We start from the raw sequence: 22,360 nt of genomic DNA, 5'->3' as shown, positions 1-22,360 counted from the left end.
CTTTGTTTTCAATGTATGTTTTTTCGCTGATATCTCCTTTAGTGACCTTTTAATTACCAAAAGTCAATAAACAAATAAAGAGCTTCAGAAAGAGGGATGGTACTTACTTTTTTGTTTCTACAGAACTTCAATCTGAAAGTATCCTATGTAATTCTTCATTTCACAAAACCGAAAGTAATATCACAGTCTCATAAACTTCATTAGCTGTTCCGGCTCTGACCGCCTAAACAATTAATTAAACAACGTTGAACAATTTAATTAATTGTAACAAATTGCCTCAGGCTCTTTTATAAGTATTAGTTTATGTTTTATAAAAATTTAGCAAATTTTTGATTAAGAAACATATTTTTAAGGCAAGCAGTGTAATTAATAAAACATTTGTATTTTAAGTGTACAAGACAGTCTGTCTGAAATTGTAGCTTTTAAATACTTTTAGTCCAAAGTAGCATTAGCCCAAACATCTAATGATTGTCTGTAAATGAAAAAAATTGCCCGTTTGGACCTAATTTTTATCCTATAAAATCTGAGATTGTTTTCATTATTTATTTGAGGGGTACTGAACCCAAGGTTTGCATAACTTTTCAACCACAAGGTTTGTGCTTACATTATTTTCTTATTTTTTATAAAAAGTTTTAGAAAAGTATTTAAAATAAATGGATCTTATATCGAGTTAAAGAAAGTGCTTACAGATTGTATTTTTTAAATAAGCTAATTATCTTTAAGATAAATGCTATTATTTTTTTATGATGACAATAATAGGAAAATAAGGGGAATAAAGTCTCCTGAATATTTCTTTTTGCAGAGTTATTTATATTAAAATAAATTTCATAATCCTTAATTTTATTTGCATGAATTTCACATATTTCATAAAAAAACAGATGCATATTTGTATCCTATAAAATAATTTGTTAAAATTCTACAGGATATTTGAGTGGGCTTCCCAGACACTGTTATTTCATAAAATAACAAGCAAATATTTATATTGTATACATCAATGCCTTTAAAGATTACGTTATTTCATGTAATTGTAAGATACCTGTTTAAGTATTTATTCCATGCTAAAAGAAATTATTTGTAAATTAGGTGATATTAATTTCTTTAAAAGTAATTCATGGGTTCAGTGCAAATTGCATTTTATTTTATAGAAGAAATTTTGTTTCACAAACTTTTTGCATACACAAAGCTTTCGGTCGAAGGCTTCTTAGTATTTTTCGGTTTCGGCACGAAAATCGCCTACAGGTCGGCAGATAGTGTGGCTGGATACGAGGTTTTTATTTATGAACCTCACGCTGTAACATCTTTCTCTATTGATTGCTATTTCCCTACTGCCAGTTGCCGCATTCATTCGAAACCATTTCGTATTTATCAAAATCTGACAAGAATATTCTGCGTGTCGTGATTTGGAAAGCCATCTTTCAATACGAAATAATCCGTAGATACACCTAGAAGATTAAAGGTGCCATTTAGTTGTTGAGTTATCGATGAAATGGTTTCATTTCATGGTTCTTGGACTATAGTTTAAGCCTAATTTTCTATCACGAATGAGGCCCACCAGCGGCCGAGCGGTGGAGTCACCGAACGCTGGTAGTCGGTCCGAGGTTCGAATCCCAGGAACGGGCTGGGCGTTTTCGTGGTTTTCCCCATGTGTAACGTGTATACAAGCCAGTTTCCCTTAGAAAGTGCTCCACAAAGGCACAGGCAGATAGCCCTTGAGGCTTTGTCATAATCACACACAATCATGAATGATGCCTTTTCTTTGTCAAAATTTTATTGCAAATTTTTCATCTCTGGCAATTTCTAAATAGATAGATTCGATGCACTTTTAAAAAGTTTAAAAAGTATACCAGTATTTCAGTGGTAAATTAAAATTTAGAGCTATCTAAATTTATGTGCAGTCATAATTCACTTGCATTTAGAAGTATCTAAATTTATGTGATGTCAATTTATGATTTAAATGGATGTGTGTGCCAAGTTTGGTGCTTTTATGCATGTACTGTCACTGTGGTTTATTATGGTCTCGGTAATAAAATTGTACCTATTTTTGTTTATTATAGGAATGCGAAGCGCCCAAGAAGAGGATGTGAGCAAACAGGCCCTGTGGATGTGGAGGCTGAGAGGTAAGATACCAATTTTTTCTCTTGGCTTCTTTTTTTTGTTATTGTTGCTTCTTTGTCTTTGAGTATGGTAGTAAAGTCATGCTGCGATAATGATGTTAATGTCACACTGCGACTTTTGTATAACTTCACAAAGTGACATAAATTTAATTGCTTTAAAGCAGCGGTTCTCAACCTTTTGACTAACACATACCATCTAAACAAAAATTTAAAAACCTTAGTACAACCAGTATAATTATTGTACATTTTATAATACTTATTCAGTTTCTCAATATAAATAGAAAAAATAAATGTTTTGCCATTTGCACAAGCTATTGGCTATCTGTATTAAATAGGCACACATAAAAAATATTAAGAATTGGTTACCATTTTAATTATCAAAATTTAAGTTATATACTTAAATTTAGTGTAAAATTTGGGCCTGTTTAAGAGAGATCAATTTCTTTCTCTGGCCTTATTTCACTTAGCTTTAAGTGTGATCCACTTTTAATTTTATTCTGTATTTATTTTTCAAATAAAACATGGAAGAAAATCCTTGTTCACACAAATAGGTTGTGCGAAAAGGCAATAAAAATTTAGCTTTATTTGAAATGCCTTTAAATTCTTTTTTTCGGTGTAGCCAAAAGTTGTTATTTATGAAATCTTCAGTGGAAGTGCAATCACAGGAATTTTCTAACAATTGTTCTTTTTTTCTTCATAGAATTTTTGAACTTTGTTTCTTTGCCTACCACCTATTTTTTATCTTGTGTACCACCTGTTGAGAATTGCTGCTTTAAAGATCTGTGTGGGTGTCGCACAGTGTTACATTAGTTTAATCAGTATAATGTCGCAATAGCAGTATTTCAGACATCTCCTCCAGTAAAACTGATAACAGCAGAAAAGCGTTTTATTGATCCAGTAAGAAGTTACTCTTCCAGTTATTAAAATCTTACTGGAATCTTTGGAATTTTTTAATTATTGAATATAGTCATCACAATCATATCAGATTTCCTCAGTGATTATTGTTATATCTCATTGTATTGAAATTATATAACAGATGCGTTTATGATTCATTTACATTTTTATGTAAAACTTGGCTCTCATAAATTGCTATAAAACTATATGCTCATAGTTTTTGTGTATCACTTTTGTGTACTTGCGTGTATTGCTATAAAACACATGCTAATAGTTTTTGTGCAAATAAAACTTACATTTCTTCATTCAAATATTTAGTATAGCCAATAACTACAGTGAGCATAGTTATGTGAATGAAATTAAGCATATAAAACAATTTGTTTTCCAATAAATGTAAGAAAGTTTTAAATAGCAAATTTTCTAGTGTATAAGACGCACTGTTTTTCTTTGAAAATAAGTCGGGAAAAAAAGGAGGTGCATCTTGTATGTCGATACTCAGTTTTTGATTGCATTAATTTCTGGAAATTTCCTCTTTTTTTGGAGTTATGTGATTTTTTTCTTGTTTCCTTGCGATGTGTGGGAATATTACAGTTACGGAGAGCTTAGTAAATGTGCATCTGGCATGAAAACTGCAATTTTTGCGAACGACTTTTAAGTGTGGGAAATTTCAACTGTTTGGTGTTTCTTAAGTTTGTTGGCAAATTATGGTTCAAAAACAATGTTGAAATTGCTGTAACAAAGCATGCAAGCTGGATGCAGGCTTCAAATTTTGAGGTTACACCATCAAGAAGAAGGGGAAGGCCTAACATTTGGAAAGTTTGTGAATGGGTCAAAGCATCTTGGGATGCTGTGAAAACAGAGGCAGAGGTTAAATCATGTATGAAGTGTGGCATTATTAATACACTGGATGGTACAGAGGACAATCTGTTGTATGAGGACTCGAATGCTGATTTAGGAGAGGTTTCAAGTGACTTTTCATTTAGCTATGGTGATGAGTGTTTAGGTTTTGATGAAGAAAATTAAAAGCTCTTCCCCAGATGAATTGTGGGTATAAAGTATTACTTTGTATTTATATTTAAAATACTGTAAATTCATTATAATGAAATGTGTATAAAAGAAGGGGGATGTGCCTTATGCGCCTGCAAATACGGTAATAAAGATATAAAAATATCCATTCACTTAAGAGAAACTTAAATTCATTTCCTGCAAAAATTTTAAAAGATCCTTTTAATATATTTAATGCAGCCTTTTCTTAATTAATAAGAAGTTAATATTGTTAATAACATATTTTATTTATATCGGCAATTCTGTCAATGTATACATGTTTTTCGAATGGCCTTTCATCGAATTTTACAAAATATGACTCGTATTCATAATATAAGTTTACAATGTCTCCTTCAGCCTCATGAAATTAAACAAAATATGCATTATTATTATAAAAAATTATAATGCTATTATATGCATTGAGATGAGCAGTGACTGGCAAGAGTTTTAAAGCTATTTATTAAATTTTAAATTACTTTAAAATTGAAAGAAAGCTCCAAATTTTTAAATAGGTACTAAACATTTTGATGATTGTTTGATTTACTATTTTGAAGCTTTATTATTTATCATTTATACTTTTATTATTTTTGAAACTCGGACACTTCCAAACATATGAATTTATAATACTTACAATTCAGTAAAAACAAATACAAACTTAAAATTTTAGATTCTAAGCTTTCAAGACAGCTTCTGTACACAAAAGTACTCGCTGTTATACACTCATGTCCATAAATTAAGGATAATGCAAAATCAGGCAAAGGAAAAGTTAGAAGCAAAACAAATTTGACTTATTTGTAAAGCTTATTTATTAAACAAAAGGTAAAGAGCAAAAACAGATGCTATATGTTTGATATTATTAAAAAAATTAGCGATTTTTTTTTCTCCCTGGAGCAAATTACCAAAAAAAAAAAAACTTATTTACAAAAAACCAATATTACATGGTTGGTTTGATTGTTAATACATTGTATGTCTCCCAGACGATGCAATACAGTCCGTACAACGCCTAGGCATCTGAGTATCAAATTATCGATCTGATCTTGGGGGATATTACATCACTCAAAAAGCAATGCACTCCGAAGTTCTGCTAGACATGTAGAAGGAGGTTGACGGGCTGCAACTCGTCGGCCAAGCATGTCCCACACGTATTCTACTGGTTCAAGTCTGGTGAGAATGCTGGCCAGTCTGTACGGGTGATATCCTTTGATTGAAGGCATTCGCTTACGATATTTGCACGGTGAGGACTGGCGTTGTCATCCATAAACAAATTGTGTGCCCATGGCACCCCGAAACAAATGTACATGTTGTTCCAGAATGACGTCCCGATAGATATGGCTTGTCATGATTCCAATTTGAACATGAAGGTCAGTTCTGGAACCCAGAATAATTCCACCCCAAACGAGCACTCCTACACCACCGTAACGGTGTCGTTCAATGATGCTTTCTTGGTGGTAACGAATACCTGGAGCTCTCCATATGAAAGTCCGGCGAGAATCAGACTGCAAGCTAAACCTGGACTCGTCGGAAAACATCACACAAGCCCACTGTTGCGGTGTCCACAGTGCATGCTCTCTACTCCAGGCTAACCGCAGGCGACAGTGAGTTGCAGTAAGTGGAACGCATCTGACAGGTCTACGAACATATAAACCAATCTGCCCTAAGCGTCTGTACACGGTCTGCCTTGAAATTGTCGTACCAGTGGCTGAAGAGAGCTGACGAGGCAGGTCTCAGGCTGTGCTCCACCTGTTTGTTTTGGCAGTAACTGCCAAATACCGGTCCTTATTCGGCGCTGTAACTCTGGGGCGACCTGTGCTGTAACGTCTACTCACATTACCATCATCTCCAGTATCGGAAATTGTGTTTGACATAATCGAAAGTTCCAACTTAGTTTTATTAAATTGCTCTAATAGTCTAAAAGAAAATAATAAGCCGTATCCAATTAGAAGATTAAGGAACAACACAATCTGCAACATTAACTGAAATAGATTATTTTAGCTTAGCTTATACCGTCCGTTATACATTAAACGCGCATGCATAAACGTATTATGCATATGCGTAAACGCATGCGCGGAAAATTTGTAGCTTTGAGGTCCGGATTATAGATCATTCCGGATTATGGATGTCCGGATTAAAGACTTTTGACTGCACTTTCTTCAATACATAACCCGAACAAAGAATCGAAATTGGAATTTATCTTTGTCTCGAACACTTTAAACTTATTCTTCAGCACTTCCAAATCACTTCTTTGGATATTTTTGTCGGCAACGTTTTGTTTTAACTTTGTTTTCGATGTATGTTTTTTCGCTGATATCTCCTTTAGTGACCTTTTAATTACCAAAAGTCAATAAACAAATAAAGAGCTTCAGAAAGAGGGATGGTACTTACTTTTTTGTTTCTACAGAACTTCAATCTGAAAGTATCCTATGTAATTCTTCATTTCACAAAACCGAAAGTAATATCACAGTCTCATAAACTTCATTAGCTGTTCCGGCTCTGACCGCCTAAACAATTCATTAAACAACGTTGAACAATTTAATTAATTGTAACAAATTGCCTCAGGCTCTTTTATAAGTATTAGTTTATGTTTTATAAAAAATTAGCAAATTTTTGATTAAGAAACATATTTTTAAGGCAAGCAGTGTAATTAATAAAACATTTGTATTTTAAGTGTGCAAGACAGTCTGTCTGAAATTGTAGCTTTTAAATACTTTTAGTCCAAAGTAGCATTAGCCCAAACATCTAATGATTGTCTGTAAATGAAAAAAATTGCCCGTTTGGACCTAATTTTTATCCTATAAAATCTGAGATTGTTTTCATTATTTATTTGAGGGGTACTGAACCCAAGGTTTGCATAACTTTTCAACCACAAGGTTTGTGCTTACATTATTTTCTTATTTTTTATAAAAAGTTTTAGAAAAGTATTTAAAATAAATGGATCTTATATCGAGTTAAAGAAAGTGCTTACAGATTGTATTTTTTAAATAAGCTAATTATCTTTAAGATAAATGCTATTATTTTTTTTATGATGACAATAATAGGAAAATAAGGGGAATAAAGTCTCCTGAATATTTCTTTTTGCAGAGTTATTTATATTAAAATAAATTTCATAATCCTTAATTTTATTTGCATGAATTTCACATATTTCATAAAAAAACAGATGCATATTTGTATCCTATAAAATAATTTGTTAAAATTCTACAGGATATTTGAGTGGGCTTCCCAGACACTGTTATTTCATAAAATAACAAGCAAATATTTATATTGTATACATCAATGCCTTTAAAGATTACGTTATTTCATGTAATTGTAAGATACCTGTTTAAGTATTTATTCCATGCTAAAAGAAATTATTTGTAAATTAGGTGATATTAATTTCTTTAAAAGTAATTCATGGGTTCAGTGCAAATTGCATTTTATTTTATAGAAGAAATTTTGTTTCACAAACTTTTTGCATACACAAAGCTTTCGGTCGAAGGCTTCTTAGTATTTTTCGGTTTCGGCACGAAAATCGCCTACAGGTCGGCAGATAGTGTGGCTGGATACGAGGTTTTTATTTATGAACCTCGCGCTGTAACATCTTTCTCTATTGATTGCTATTTCCCTACTGCCAGTTGCCGCATTCATTCGAAACCATTTCGTATTTATCAAAATCTGACAAGAATATTCTGCGTGTCGTGATTTGGAAAGCCATCTTTCAATACGAAATAATCCGTAGATACACCTAGAAGATTAAAGGTGCCATTTAGTTGTTGAGTTATCGATGAAATGGTTTCATTTCATGGTTCTTGGACTATAGTTTAAGCCTAATTTTCTATCACGAATGAGGCCCACCAGCGGCCGAGCGGTGGAGTCACCGAACGCTGGTAGTCGGTCCGAGGTTCGAATCCCAGGAACGGGCTGGGCGTTTTCGTGGTTTTCCCCATGTGTAACGTGTATACAAGCCAGTTTCCCTTAGAAAGTGCTCCACAAAGGCACAGGCAGATAGCCCTTGAGGCTTTGTCATAATCACACACAATCATGAATGATGCCTTTTCTTTGTCAAAATTTTATTGCAAATTTTTCATCTCTGGCAATTTCTAAATAGATAGATTCGATGCACTTTTAAAAAGTTTAAAAAGTATACCAGTATTTCAGTGGTAAATTAAAATTTAGAGCTATCTAAATTTATGTGCAGTCATAATTCACTTGCATTTAGAAGTATCTAAATTTATGTGATGTCAATTTATGATTTAAATGGATGTGTGTGCCAAGTTTGGTGCTTTTATGCATGTACTGTCACTGTGGTTTATTATGGTCTCGGTAATAAAATTGTACCTATTTTTGTTTATTATAGGAATGCGAAGCGCCCAAGAAGAGGATGTGAGCAAACAAGCCCTGTGGATGTGGAGGCTGAGAGGTAAGATACCAATTTTTTCTCTTGGCTTCTTTTTTTTGTTATTGTTGCTTCTTTGTCTTTGAGTATGGTAGTAAAGTCATGCTGCGATAATGATGTTAATGTCACACTGCGACTTTTGTATAACTTCACAAAGTGACATAAATTTAATTGCTTTAAAGCAGCGGTTCTCAACCTTTTGACTAACACATACCATCTAAACAAAAATTTAAAAACCTTAGTACAACCAGTATAATTATTGTACATTTTATAATACTTATTCAGTTTCTCAATATAAATAGAAAAAATAAATGTTTTGCCATTTGCACAAGCTATTGGCTATCTGTATTAAATAGGCACACATAAAAAATATTAATTAAGAATTGGTTACCATTTTAATTATCAAAATTTAAGTTATATACTTAAATTTAGTGTAAAATTTGGGCCTGTTTAAGAGAGATCAATTTCTTTGTCTGGCCTTATTTCACTTAGCTTTAAATGTGATCCACTTTTAATTTTATTCTGTATTTATTTTTCAAATAAAACATGGAAGAAAATCCTTGTTCACACAAATAGGTTGTGCGAAAAGGCAATAAAAATTTAGCTTTATTTGAAATGCCTTTAAATTCTTTTTTTCGGTGTAGCCAAAAGTTGTTATTTATGAAATCTTCAGTGGAAGTGCAATCACAGGAATTTTCTAACAATTGTTCTTTTTTTCTTCATAGAATTTTTGAACTTTGTTTCTTTGCCTACCACCTATTTTTTATCTTGTGTACCACCTGTTGAGAATTGCTGCTTTAAAGATTTGTGTGGGTGTCGCACAGTGTTACATTAGTTTAATCAGTATAATGTCGCAATAGCAGTATTTCAGACATCTCCTCCAGTAAAACTGATAACAGCAGAAAAGCGTTTTATTGATCCAGTAAGAAGTTACTCTTCCAGTTATTAAAATCTTACTGGAATCTTTGGAATTTTTTAATTATTGAATATAGTCATCACAATCATATCAGATTTCCTCAGTGATTATTGTTATATCTCATTGTATTGAAATTATATAACAGATGCGTTTATGATTCATTTACATTTTTATGTAAAACTTGGCTCTCATAAATTGCTATAAAACTATATGCTCATAGTTTTTGTGTATCACTTTTGTGTACTTGTGTGTATTGCTATAAAACACATGCTAATAGTTTTTGTGCAAATAAAACTTACATTTCTTCATTCAAATATTTAGTATAGCCAATAACTACAGTGAGCATAGTTATGTGAATGAAATTAAGCATATAAAACAATTTGTTTTCCAATAAATGTAAGAAAGTTTTAAATAGCAAATTTTCTAGTGTATAAGACGCACTGTTTTTCTTTGAAAATAAGTCGGGAAAAAAAGGAGGTGCATCTTGTATGTCGATACTCAGTTTTTGATTGCATTAATTTCTGGAAATTTCCTCTTTTTTTGGAGTTATGTGATTTTTTTCTTGTTTCCTTGCGATGTGTGGGAATATTACAGTTACGGAGAGCTTAGTAAATGTGCATCTGGCATGAAAACTGCAATTTTTGCGAACGACTTTTAAGTGTGGGAAATTTCAACTGTTTGGTGTTTCTTAAGTTTGTTGGCAAATTATGGTTCAAAAACAATGTTGAAATTGCTGTAACAAAGCATGCAAGCTGGATGCAGGCTTCAAATTTTGAGGTTACACCATCAAGAAGAAGGGGAAGGCCTAACATTTGGAAAGTTTGTGAATGGGTCAAAGCATCTTGGGATGCTGTGAAAACAGAGGCAGAGGTTAAATCATGTATGAAGTGTGGCATTATTAATACACTGGATGGTACAGAGGACAATCTGTTGTATGAGGACTCGAATGCTGATTTAGGAGAGGTTTCAAGTGACTTTTCATTTAGCTATGGTGATGAGTGTTTAGGTTTTGATGAAGAAAATTAAAAGCTCTTCCCCAGATGAATTGTGGGTATAAAGTATTACTTTGTATTTATATTTAAAATACTGTAAATTCATTATAATGAAATGTGTATAAAAAAAGGGGGATGTGCCTTATGCGCCTGCAAATACGGTAATAAAGATATAAAAATATCCATTCACTTAAGAGAAACTTAAATTCATTTCCTGCAAAAATTTTAAAAGATCCTTTTAATATATTTAATGCAGCCTTTTCTTAATTAATAAGAAGTTAATATTGTTAATAACATATTTTATTTATATCGGCAATTCTGTCAATGTATACATGTTTTTCGAATGGCCTTTCATCGAATTTTACAAAATATGACTCGTATTCATAATATAAGTTTACAATGTCTCCTTCAGCCTCATGAAATTAAACAAAATATGCATTATTATTATAAAAAATTATAATGCTATTATATGCATTGAGATGAGCAGTGACTGGCAAGAGTTTTAAAGCTATTTATTAAATTTTAAATTACTTTAAAATTGAAAGAAAGCTCCAAATTTTTAAATAGGTACTAAACATTTTGATGATTGTTTGATTTACTATTTTGAAGCTTTATTATTTATCATTTATACTTTTATTATTTTTGAAACTCGGACGCTTCCAAACATATGAATTTATAATACTTACAATTCAGTAAAAACAAATACAAACTTAAAATTTTAGATTCTAAGCTTTCAAGACAGCTTCTGTACACAAAAGTACTCGCTGTTATACACTCATGTCCATAAATTAAGGATAATGCAAAATCAGGCAAAGGAAAAGTTAGAAGCAAAACAAATTTGACTTATTTGTAAAGCTTATTTATTAAACAAAAGGTAAAGAGCAAAAACAGATGCTATATGTTTGATATTATTAAAAAAATTAGCGATTTTTTTTTCTCCCTGGAGCAAATTACCAAAAAAAAAAAAAAACTTATTTACAAAAAACCAATATTACATGGTTGGTTTGATTGTTAATACATTGTATGTCTCCCAGACGATGCAATACAGTCCGTACAACGCCTAGGCATCTGAGTATCAAATTATCGATCTGATCTTGGGGGATATTACATCACTCAAAAAGCAATGCACTCCGAAGTTCCGCTAGACATGTAGAAGGACGTTGACGGGCTGCAACTCGTCGGCCAAGCATGTCCCACACGTGTTCTACTGGTTCAAGTCTGGTGAGAATGCTGGCCAGTCTGTACGGGTGATATCCTACGATTGAAGGCATTCGCTTACGATATTTGCACGGTGAGGACTGGCGTTGTCATCCATAAACAAATTGTGTGCCCATGGCACCCCGAAACAAATGTACATGTTGTTCCAGAATGACGTCCCGATAGATATGGCTTGTCATGATTCCAATTTGAACATGAAGGTCAGTTCTGGAACCCAGAATAATTCCACCCCAAACGAGCACTCCTACACCACCGTAACGGTGTCGTTCAATGATGCTTTCTTGGTGGTAACGAATACCTGGAGCTCTCCATATGAAAGTCCGGCGAGAATCAGACTGCAAGCTAAACCTGGACTCGTCGGAAAACATCACACAAGCCCACTGTTGCGGTGTCCACAGTGCATGCTCTCTACTCCAGGCTAACCGCAGGCGACAGTGAGTTGCAGTAAGTGGAACGCATCTGACAGGTCTACGAACATATAAACCAATCTGCCCTAAGCGTCTGTACACGGTCTGCCTTGAAATTGTCGTACCAGTGGCTGAAGAGAGCTGACGAGGCAGGTCTCAGGCTGTGCTCCACCTGTTTGTTTTGGCAGTAACTGCCAAATACCGGTCCTTATTCGGCGCTGTAACTCTGGGGCGACCTGTGCTGTAACGTCTACTCACATTACCATCATCTGGGAATCGTTGCCAAAGGCTGGAGATGACACTCTGGGCAATTCCAAGTTTGTCTGATACTTCCAGTTGGGTACGCCCACATTCCAGACGGCCGATAATTCTACCACGTAAAAAATCATCCAAATGCGTCCTTTGTCGGTTATTGCACTGAAATGCTTATAAAGCCCCTGCGAACTATTTGGTTATTGCACTGAAATGCTTATAAAGTGCCTGCGAACAATTTTACTTCTTTGCCTGTATTCGTTATATATCACTTTCTTACATTCTCGTCATTGTGAAGTACCATCGGTGTCATCTGGTTACTTCCTAAAATTTGCATATGATTCTTGAAGATGTGTGTTGTGATGTTACAGGTGATATTTTAGTATATTTTAGAGTTCGATTTCCGCGTGACTCCGAATTATCCTTAATTTATGGACATGAGTGTAGTAGCAACTTTGTTGCAGCATATTTTGGGTGCCCCCATGCTGCACAGACACTATACATTTACCACCCACCAACCTTTTTGAGATTAACTGTTATAGTAGCACCTTTCTTTTCAATTGTTGCAGGGAGATGAGTTTGCACTATCTCTAAAAAATACATTAAATGGAAAATTTACTTGTGAATTTTTAATTATAATTACTGCATATTTAAACAGGAAGTCAATTAATTAAAAACCATAACATTTTTGCGATGCAACTATCACACGGAGGACGAGTCCAAGGATTTTCAAGTTCTCTTTCCCTACGATCAGCTTCTTGAAAGAACTTTTCGGCTTGCAGCATATTTTGGGTGCCCCCATGATGCACAGACACTATGCATTTACAACCCCCGAACCTTTTCCGAGATTCGAACCCGAGTGCTTTGGTACGGCAGTCGGCCTGATCGAGCGGTAAAATATAATGTAAAAGAACAAAGCTTTACTTAATTCAGCTCAATTACTGACAAGTGGATAGATAACAAACTAAGTAACAATACATCATAAAAATTAAATAGCAGAACAAATGAGGATTAAACATCATTTTAAGAATAAAAAAAAGTTAGACATTTTAAATAACATTTTAAACATTTGCGATCAGATAAAACTGCTATTTTATGTTGTCTTCTAATTCATTTAAAGTCTTCTTGACATAACAGGTTCATACACTAAATATATTACTCTTCCTTCATGCATTGGGATATCTTTCCAGATGCTAATATCTACCTGCTTTATTTCTTCTGGGATGGTCACATATGCATTTAGTAGCACTATGCACTATTCATGGAAGTCTGGTCTTATTTTATTCGATTTTTTGAATAATTAAGATTTGACTCAGGCTGAGAGCTACGGGTGCTGGGTGTGACTTAATTTGGCAGATTTCATATTATACGTAATGTAAGTTATCAAGATATTTTGTAAATGATGATGTACATAAAAATATATTTATAAATGTTGACTTATGTAAAATAACCTATGATAACTTCAGGGATTTAAATGCCCCCCTTTTTTTTTTCACTTACCCAACTGTACTCTTCGGCTAGCGTGTCCGACATCACTTCAAAATATTTGTTACGATTACTATTAATATGTTTACGTTAGTCTCCTTTAACATTAATATGTTTCAATTCATTGACCTAAATAAATAAATATATAAATAAAAATTGACTTTAATCTATAAATGCATAACCAACAAGATTTCTTATTCTATCATTTAAGAAAATTATTTCAACTTCACAGAACACTCAAGAAATCTAACTTTCCTCAAAATAAAATGCAAATGTAATGGAAACTTATTTATAAAATCATAACGTTTTCATTGCTTTGAGTTCCATATTTGTATTTTAGTACATTTTATGCAGTTAGTTTTTATATAAAGAAAATAAGATAATACTGAAATAGAAAATTTCATTTAAGCAAAAACGTAACAGAAATTACTTTATAAAATGAAAATGTGTGCAAAAAGTAAACAAAATAAAATAAAATAAAATAAAAATAAAAAAAAAAAAAAACTATTAGGATTAATGTAAAATATTATTTTACAATACCACAGGAGCTATGTTGTTGAGAAACATTCTCTCTAAAAATTGAAGTTCTAATTCAGTTTTTAATTGGAATATATTTAATTCTGAATTTTTCGGTTGATTGCACAGTTAGGAGTTTTCTGCAACTCCACCTTTTCTTGCAATATTTGTAATCTAGATAAAGAATTTAAATTTTTTAAGATTAGATGTTGAAGTTCTGCGGAAGAGAAAAGGTCAGGGTATTACATATTTAATTCAAAAGTCAAACAACAAAAATCAGCGTTATATTTACAAAATTTTCACAGTAAACAGTCACTGTGAAAATTTTGTAAATATAACGCTGATTTTTGTTGTTTGACTTCTGAATTAGTATTTATTCGGCGTGTTATTGTGTCTTTATTACATAATTATTCTAAAAACCTGAAAACAGAACACTTTTAAAAAATTGACTATTGGCAAATTCAGAAAGTTACTGTTAAAAAATTTCCAGCTGCGGTAAGATAGATTTCCCACAAAGCAGGTTTAGGATTTGCTAGATTTGGCGAGAAATCACCCATTTGGCAACATCTTTCAGCGAAATTGGCAATATGCCGTAGACGGATGGAGAACCATTTAGAACGAGTTCTTACTGGTTTGACTTAGAATGTTCTCGAATGCATGCTAAAAGCTATATAAACCCTGCCTGTATGCGGAGTAGCAGTAGTATCTCGAGTCTATCGAGTTGATTTTCAGTCTAGTATTGAGTTGATTGGGGAGTGCGTAGAGAGAGTCTCTTAATGTATCGCGAGTTAGTGCATCATCGAGTCTTATCTTGGAGTGTGTTGAGCTCCAAGAACGATTGAACTGAGTCAGAAGCTGTATTCTAGTGCTTATTGTGGAGTGCATCGCGAGTTGTAGCGTCGAGAATCTCGACAGTACGTCGAGTTCTGAGAAGACTGAACCTAGTCGGGAGCTGTACTCTAGCACTTTGCTGTGAAGCTGTCTTCACTGTTACAGCCTAAAGGCTCTGTTGCTGATTGTTTCAATGTGCTTGTCGCAGTTTTTGGACGACTGTAAACATGTTTTTGGAGATGTCCTGAATAATACTGGCAAATACATTGTGTGTTTATTAAGTGTCATCGTTAATCACTCCAAATTGCATGAACCTGTATAGGAATGCAACAGTACGAAACCTTTATTGGGTCTTTCTGATGAGCCTGCTTTTGGAGTATTAGTCCTCAGATTTGCAGTGAGGACTAGCTAAAACAGATGCAGAAAATTCTGGTTGAAAATATTTTCCTTGTGTGCACTCTGGTAGCAATGGCAAGCACAGCTCTGCTAGCTTTTTTACTATAGAACTTTTTTACTGTTTTTTACTTGTTTACTTTTTTTACTCATCTGAAGAATCGGAGAATTTAAATCGCTGGTGTTTTTTTTTTTTTTTTTTTTTGTTGTTTCCGCACCAAATTCTGCACTTTTCGATGTCTGAAAACTTCATAGCCAACTTTAACTTTTCTATGCCTTTTTCACTGAAAATTTTAAATTTCCGTTATCACTCATAAACAATAATTTAACATAAAGCAAAAAGAATGAATTAAATAATCGTTTAATGTTAGATTAAACATCTAAATGTTCTAGCAGCATTTATTTGCTCATGTATAATTATCGAAATATTTGATGTAAAATTAAATTAACAGTCATGGCTACATTATTTTATAAAATTCTGCAAATTTCAGATATTTTGCAACAATTTATTCAATAAATAAATCAAATAGAATTTTTATGGTTTCGAATTGTAGGATTATACTATTTCATTATTTTTCCACTGCAAAATTAAGGTGACCGAATAGATTTTGAGAGCATCAAATTTGTATAAAAAAATGCAGTTAAATGTTAAAGCAAATATATATTATATCCTGATATGATTGTTAATTTTTGAATTTTTTAATACATGCATTCCTATTTTTAAACAACTAGTCTGGTAATTAAAATAATGTTAAGATTCAAAAACCAAACTACCAACTCGTACTAATAATTTATGGATAAAAGTACTAAAAATGGAGATGTTACTATATTTTAAAAATATTTTGGTACTGATGTCATTCATAACAGCATTTTCCATGTTCTATTCAGCTTTCTAAATTATACAGTGAGAAAAATGAGCAACAAGAACACATAATTATAGAAAATATCATACTTGTCGATGCAAAAATTTAGAGAACCCGGTGAAATTGCCAAAGTTCTCAATAATCTGGGGCTTGATGTGATGCAATCATTTTGTTCAGTTTGATTCATTTTTTCATATTACATATGTCATTTATCCATATCAGCCCAAAACCAAGAATTTGGCACCGTTTGTACACCTTCATCAAATTCAGCAATGTAAAAGAAACTCTTGAAAAGCTAAAATAATTATTTTAGGTATTTTAGGTAAATTTAAAATAGATCAAGTCTTAAAATAAATAAAAAAGCACTATTTCATTCAAAATATTTCAGGTTCAAAGCATAAGTTTAGAGAAGAACAATTTACAAATAGATTTGAGTTTTAATACAATTTATTCCTGTGTTCTTATTAAATACGCATTACTGTTCTTTTTTAATCGATACAGATTTAAGTTTTGGTAGAGGGATAATTTTTTTTTACTTTGGTGTAATAAAGGCGTTTCTTCGAAAACATAAATTGGAAGAAATATTCTTGATGAATACTTACAAAATAATCTCTCTCTCTCTTTATTTATTTATTTATTTATTTTTAAATCTTAAATGATCATAAACAGCGTTTTTGTTAAAAATGCTATCTGTAAAATTTTCTTTAGTAAACACCAGCAAAATGGAAACTGCCCTAACATAATTAGAATTTTATTTATTTTATTAATGTATGTATAATGATGTATCTAAGTATGAAATCAATTAAAAATCAGCTTGCCATTTAAAAAAAAGCCTTGCTTTTATCAATTAACCCAAGTACATTTAGAAACAAATTTAATTGGTTTAATTATTCAGAGACTACTTTTAAGGAATGACTATATAGAAAATATTTCATATGAAATAAAGTTGCAACACTTAACTAATAGGATCACGTTCATTATTCTTTGCAGAACTTTATTGACATAGCTAATTTTATCTGCATATACATGTTTATGAATTAAATGTATATTCAACTGAGTAAAAGGAAATAATTATTTAATTTAAATTTTGTATATTTTGCTCTTTAAACAACCTGTTATTAGTAGTATATTCTGAGGCAGGAAAATGATGTTCTATTTTTATTGCATTGCATGATTATTTTCGTGTTATTTAAAAAAAAACATTAGCAAGCCTTGTGAAAACATAATCGAGTATATTTAGTTATCAATTAAATAAATTACATCATCAATTAAATAAATTACACAGACATCAGAAGTATGCAACCTGATAATGTAATGAAAGTATGTAGCATTTATGAAAAATTGTGGCTCGAATTGAAAGAACAGGAAATTTCTACAAATATTCTCATATTTAGAGTTGATTTTGGACTGACATCACTTTCATGAATTATTAGTTTTTTCTTCTTGATTGGTATGATGTCTCTTTCATCACTTGAGTATTCGTGATACAATTCTGCTTCAATAGATGATAAATTAGGGGAGATCTCACATCGACTAGACTTCATGATGAAATCCATAATTAACAATTGCCTGTTGTTTTTTTGTCCCCCTAAATCTTTTTAAACATCCGTATATAGATTTAAACACTTACTAAGCTCCCCTTGGAATCGGAGATTTCATTCGACATTTGTGTCATATTGTAAAAAATGATTACCTAATTTTCTTCCCAATTCAAGTCCTACACTGATGACTTTAGCTGTGAATGCAGCTGGTTCAGATTGGTCTTCATCATGTTTATTTGTTTCATGAATCATGTTAACTAACTCATCCTCATTTAGTTCTTCATCAACCATTATTCCTTTAATATATGCTTGAGCTAAATCCTCAAAACCTTCTCCTACTACAGTTTGAGCCAATTTAGTGATCTGAGAATATTCACACTCTAATGGTAATCTATCATTCTCATCTTTAGCAACATCCAGCGTATTGCTTTCCAGCATGCGTTGAGCATTGATTGTTTAATCTGAGTATATGACAGTCCAACACAATCTAAGATTGTAAATTTCTTCCAAGCATCCATAAGAGTAAGATTCATTATTCTCCATTTTTTCTAAAATATACCTAAAGGTTTGTTTGATATACACAATGTTGTAAAAGCCAGAAAATATTACTTGATTCAATGGCTGTAATAAAGAAGTTGTATTTTTTGGGCAAAAAGACTATTTCTACTTTTTTGTGTTGTAAATTTTGAAGATGACCAGGTGCATTATCTATTAAAAGAAGAGTCTTAAAAGGCAATCCTTTTTTACCTAAATAATTTTTGACATCTGCGACAAACATGGTAAGAAATCATTCATTGAACCTTATGGCAGTGACCCGTGCTTTCCTGTTAGGCATCCAATAAAAGGGAAGGTTATTTATATTTGTTCCTTTAAATGAACATGGTGTTTTTGATTTGTTAATAACCAATGGTTTCATTATATAATTGCCTGAAGCATTGCAACAGAAAAAAATTGTATGACTTTTCACTACCTTATGACCACTAGCTGATTTGCAAGGTACAGTCAAAAGTCGTTAATTCGGACACCTATAATCCGGAATGATCTATAATCCGGACCTCAAAGCTAAAAACTTTCTGCGCATGTGCCGCGTTAGCACAGGCGTTTTACGCGAGCGCGTAAGAACTTGACTACTGCGCATATGCGTGTGAGCAAGCGCAGAATACGTTTTCGCCTGCGCGTTTAATGTATAACGGACGGTGTAGGCTAAAATTATCTAATTATCTATTTCAGTTAATGTTAATGATTGCGTTGTTCCTTAATCTTCGAATAGGATCCCGCTTATTATTTTTTGCAGACTGTAAGAGCAATTTTATAAAAGTAAACTTGAACTTTCGATTATGTCAAATAGAATTTCCGATGCTGGAACTTCCAAAGGATCTACAAAACGAAAGTATGTTTCAATGTCCAACAAACAAAAAGTGAAATTGCTGAAAAAAATGGATAAAGACATGAAGAATGTGACAGAGAGGTTAGTGAAAACGAAAAAATTTCCATTGACCAGTTAGTCGGTATTCTCGGCACAGCAATTAACGGGACTTGAACAGCAGAACTCTTTAACTGAAAAGAAATTATGTCTGTTTATAGAATTAAAGAGAAAGTATTAGTATCACATAAAATGAAGCAACTTAAACAACTTACATTGAAAGAAATGTTTAATAAAGTAAACAAATAAATATTAAGCTTTTTTTTTTTTGTAAATTTTGATACCCTTTAGATCATAATTGTTCTTTATTTCATAAATTACGGTTTCATATTTTTAATTTTAGAATTTCTGCATGCCATCTTACGAGATTTAAACTGATGATCTATAATCCGGAAAAATCGATAATCCGGAATCGCCGAAGTCCCGACGAGTCCGGATTAACGACTTTTGACTGTATTTTTTTTTTTTTTTCAGAACAACGTAGACACGTCAGCATTGAAGATCTGATCAGAAATGTAGGAGATCGTGGCAATTGATTTCAGCAAATTTTGCTGGATATTGTTGTTACATTCGAATCAGCAGATGCACTTTCTCCTTTCAATCTTAGATTATGTAAAGAATGCCTTTGTTTAAATATTATTAAATCTCTCAAACCAACCATGACTTGTGGAAAAAGATACCTTTTTTTCATCTGACAAAGTCGATAGTGACCGATTCTTAAGTGCTTTATAAATTTTTAAAGCCTTGTTTCTAATAGCATCAGTATCAATTGGAATCCATTTTAAATTTTCGTCTTCTACCCATATCTAATTCTTTTTCTAGTAGAGTCTTCATTTTTTTTTTTTTTAATTGTCCTTATTGTGGCTTCGTTCATGGAGTAAAATTTAGCAACATTTGTTACTCCTTCTCTATTACATAGATGATCTAATATTTTAATTTTTGCTTCTAATTTCATTTTTGATTTTTTTTTAAAAATCGTTTTGGCATTATAATACTTTAAAAAATTTACATAAATTATAAAAAATGCCACAAAAACTATAAATGTTGAAAACTTGCTAGTAAACATTCAGATATGTAGATAAAAATGATGTAATCCTTGCTGCTAAAATACTGATACTGCATTAGTTCGCGTGAACCATATAATTTAAAATTTTACTGTTATGAAATACATATACATACTATTGAGATTCCCCTAACACGGGGAATCCCCATCCTTGTTGTTGCCACCAGTGTTACCAAAGAAATGAGATTAAAAAATGACTTCAAATGTATGTATTTGCATTTATGCAGCAAATACTATTTTACTAAGTTTTTGAAATCTGTTAATTTTTAAACTGTGTAAAACTGAAATCATGTAAAACAGGTAAGTACTGTATAAATCGAGGGATAGGTGTATTTCCACGAGATGTTAATACATCAGAACTTTAAATGTCTGTACATATATACTTGAAGATGAAATCCTGCAAAGTTGACAAATGTTTTTAGGAAAATGAAAATTAAAATGGAAATACAAATTTAAATTTCAATAAATTTGACTTTCTTATCGTCAAGACTGCACTTGCATTGTTTTAGAGTGGAATTCATACAGAAAAGCTTCTAATTTCAAAATTGTCGTGTAGTTTTTGTAGTAAAATATATTCCTGTTTCTAACTTTTCCAGGTCTAATAAAGAATACTGCTTTAACATATGGTTAAATAAAATGAAAAGGCATGATCTTTTGTAGTATTTGTAATAATTTGTCTGTCATGTTACCACAAGTTTTTGTTGGTGTTAATTGTTTTTTATTTTCATTTTTTACTCAGAATTGCAGAATTCCAGGTCTTTAAATTTCTAAAAGATAAGCAACAAAGCATAGTATTTAAGAAAAATTTTTATTATTTGCACTTCAAATGCCGCATATGTCAACTAAGTTTAAAGTTGTATATTTTAATACAGAATTAAAAAGAATTAACACCAACGTGCTGCTAATTTGTGTGTGTCCAGTGAATTAGAGGAAAGACCATTCTTAATGCCCATCAACCATGATTTACCAACAATGCGAGAAACAGGCCATCTTTGGAAATCAGAATTTATTTTAGCAACATAAACGTTATTTATACTAGATTTGCATTTGCTGTCATGTAAGTTTTTGATGGGCTTCTGAAACAAAAGAAAATATTTGTTGGTGGTATGATGAAATAAAATATTTGATACTAATACTCTCCGACTGTCATCTAAAATCACACAATCGTTTCCTTTGTTGAAACAATTTATTGTGAATAGGTTTTCTTTTCCTTTTTTATTTGGACATCTGCAGCTTCATTTAGAGTATGCCCTTCCTCGATGAACTAATGTTCAGTTGTAGTGGGTTCCTGGGCATAGCCTTATCCCAGTGTAGTAAGTTAATACTTTTACGAATGTTAAAGAAATAATGTTGCTGAAGTTCGTAAAAATAAAAATTCGAAGAGCAGTTATGGCAGTGAAATGAAATGAAAGCAATTGTGACATTATAATCAGTAGTAATGGCAGAGTTTGCAGCAAATATAAGATGATGAGTTTTGAAGTTAAAACCTAGAGCTAGTTGGAGTGTGAGCAGCAGAGGCAATCGGGGGCGGAGAGAGAAGAAAAAGCCCTTTTCTTCTTTTTTCTTCCCCCTCTCCTCGAGTATTCAAGGCTGAATGGTTCAGTAGTCAGGTGGTAGGCGGGAGCTTGTTGAACTTCTGTTGGCTGGCAGAGGAGTAATCCTATTGGGTGAAGTGTGATTTACAGTGTGCTACGGGGAAGGCCTAGGCTGTTTTCAATCCATACTCCTTTAGAAGGGTACAAAGACACACATCATTTCCAGGTTCCTGGGTTGTACCTTATCCTGTGTATAGCACGTGAAATACACTGGTGTGCAAAAATTAAGGACGAAGTCGAAAAATTAGCATATCAGCTGAACGAAGAGGCAGAGCGGACAGAAAGACCAATCCCGAGATTAAGTAAGGTGATCTACGGTAGCACTTGCGCAGATATGCAGGTAGACATAATGGGGGAGTGTCTGAGTTGTATAAAGCATGTTCTCGGTGAAAGATCAGTATTTCTGGCAAAGAGATTGCACACCGTATAGCAGTTAAAATCACA

The 22,360-nt window shown here is 32.5% G+C and overlaps 2 protein-coding genes across 10 annotated transcripts in view; one reads left to right on the top strand and one right to left on the bottom strand.

Annotated features, from left to right (window-relative positions):
* The window catches only part of LOC146998828 (uncharacterized), a 168,552-nt gene that overhangs the window by 77,056 nt on the left and 69,136 nt on the right, over positions 1-22,360 (top strand). For 4 of the 5 annotated variants that reach the window (XR_015039748.1, XR_015039747.1, XR_015039749.1 and 1 more), the window contains one exon: positions 2,055-2,117. Coding sequence is in view for 2 of the 5 variants with exons in the window: in XM_085811711.1 (XP_085667837.1) it covers positions 2,055-2,117 (63 nt within the window). In the remaining 3 variants the exon portion in view is untranslated. Of the gene's footprint in view, positions 1-2,054; positions 2,118-8,382; positions 8,446-22,360 lie in introns of all 5 variants that reach the window. The other variant, XM_085811710.1, reaches the window with a different exon arrangement.
* Positions 1-22,360, bottom strand: part of LOC146998829 (alcohol dehydrogenase class-3-like) — a 116,868-nt gene that overhangs the window by 66,048 nt on the left and 28,460 nt on the right. For 2 of the 5 annotated variants that reach the window (XR_015039752.1, XR_015039751.1), the window contains exon 6: positions 16,384-16,589. The exons of the other annotated variants lie outside the window; for them this stretch is intronic. The gene's annotated coding sequence lies outside the window, so the exon portion shown is untranslated. The remainder of the gene's footprint in view (positions 1-16,383; positions 16,590-22,360) is intronic. 5 annotated transcript variants of the gene reach the window in all.

This window comes from Stegodyphus dumicola, chromosome 2 (assembly GCF_044657685.1).
Source record: "Stegodyphus dumicola isolate Sdum_Otavi_A_Nest chromosome 2, ASM4465768v1".
Lineage (NCBI taxonomy): Eukaryota > Metazoa > Arthropoda > Arachnida > Araneae > Eresidae > Stegodyphus > Stegodyphus dumicola.
Note: the sequence above shows the minus strand (reverse complement) of the source record. Positions and strands in the feature narration are given on the sequence as shown.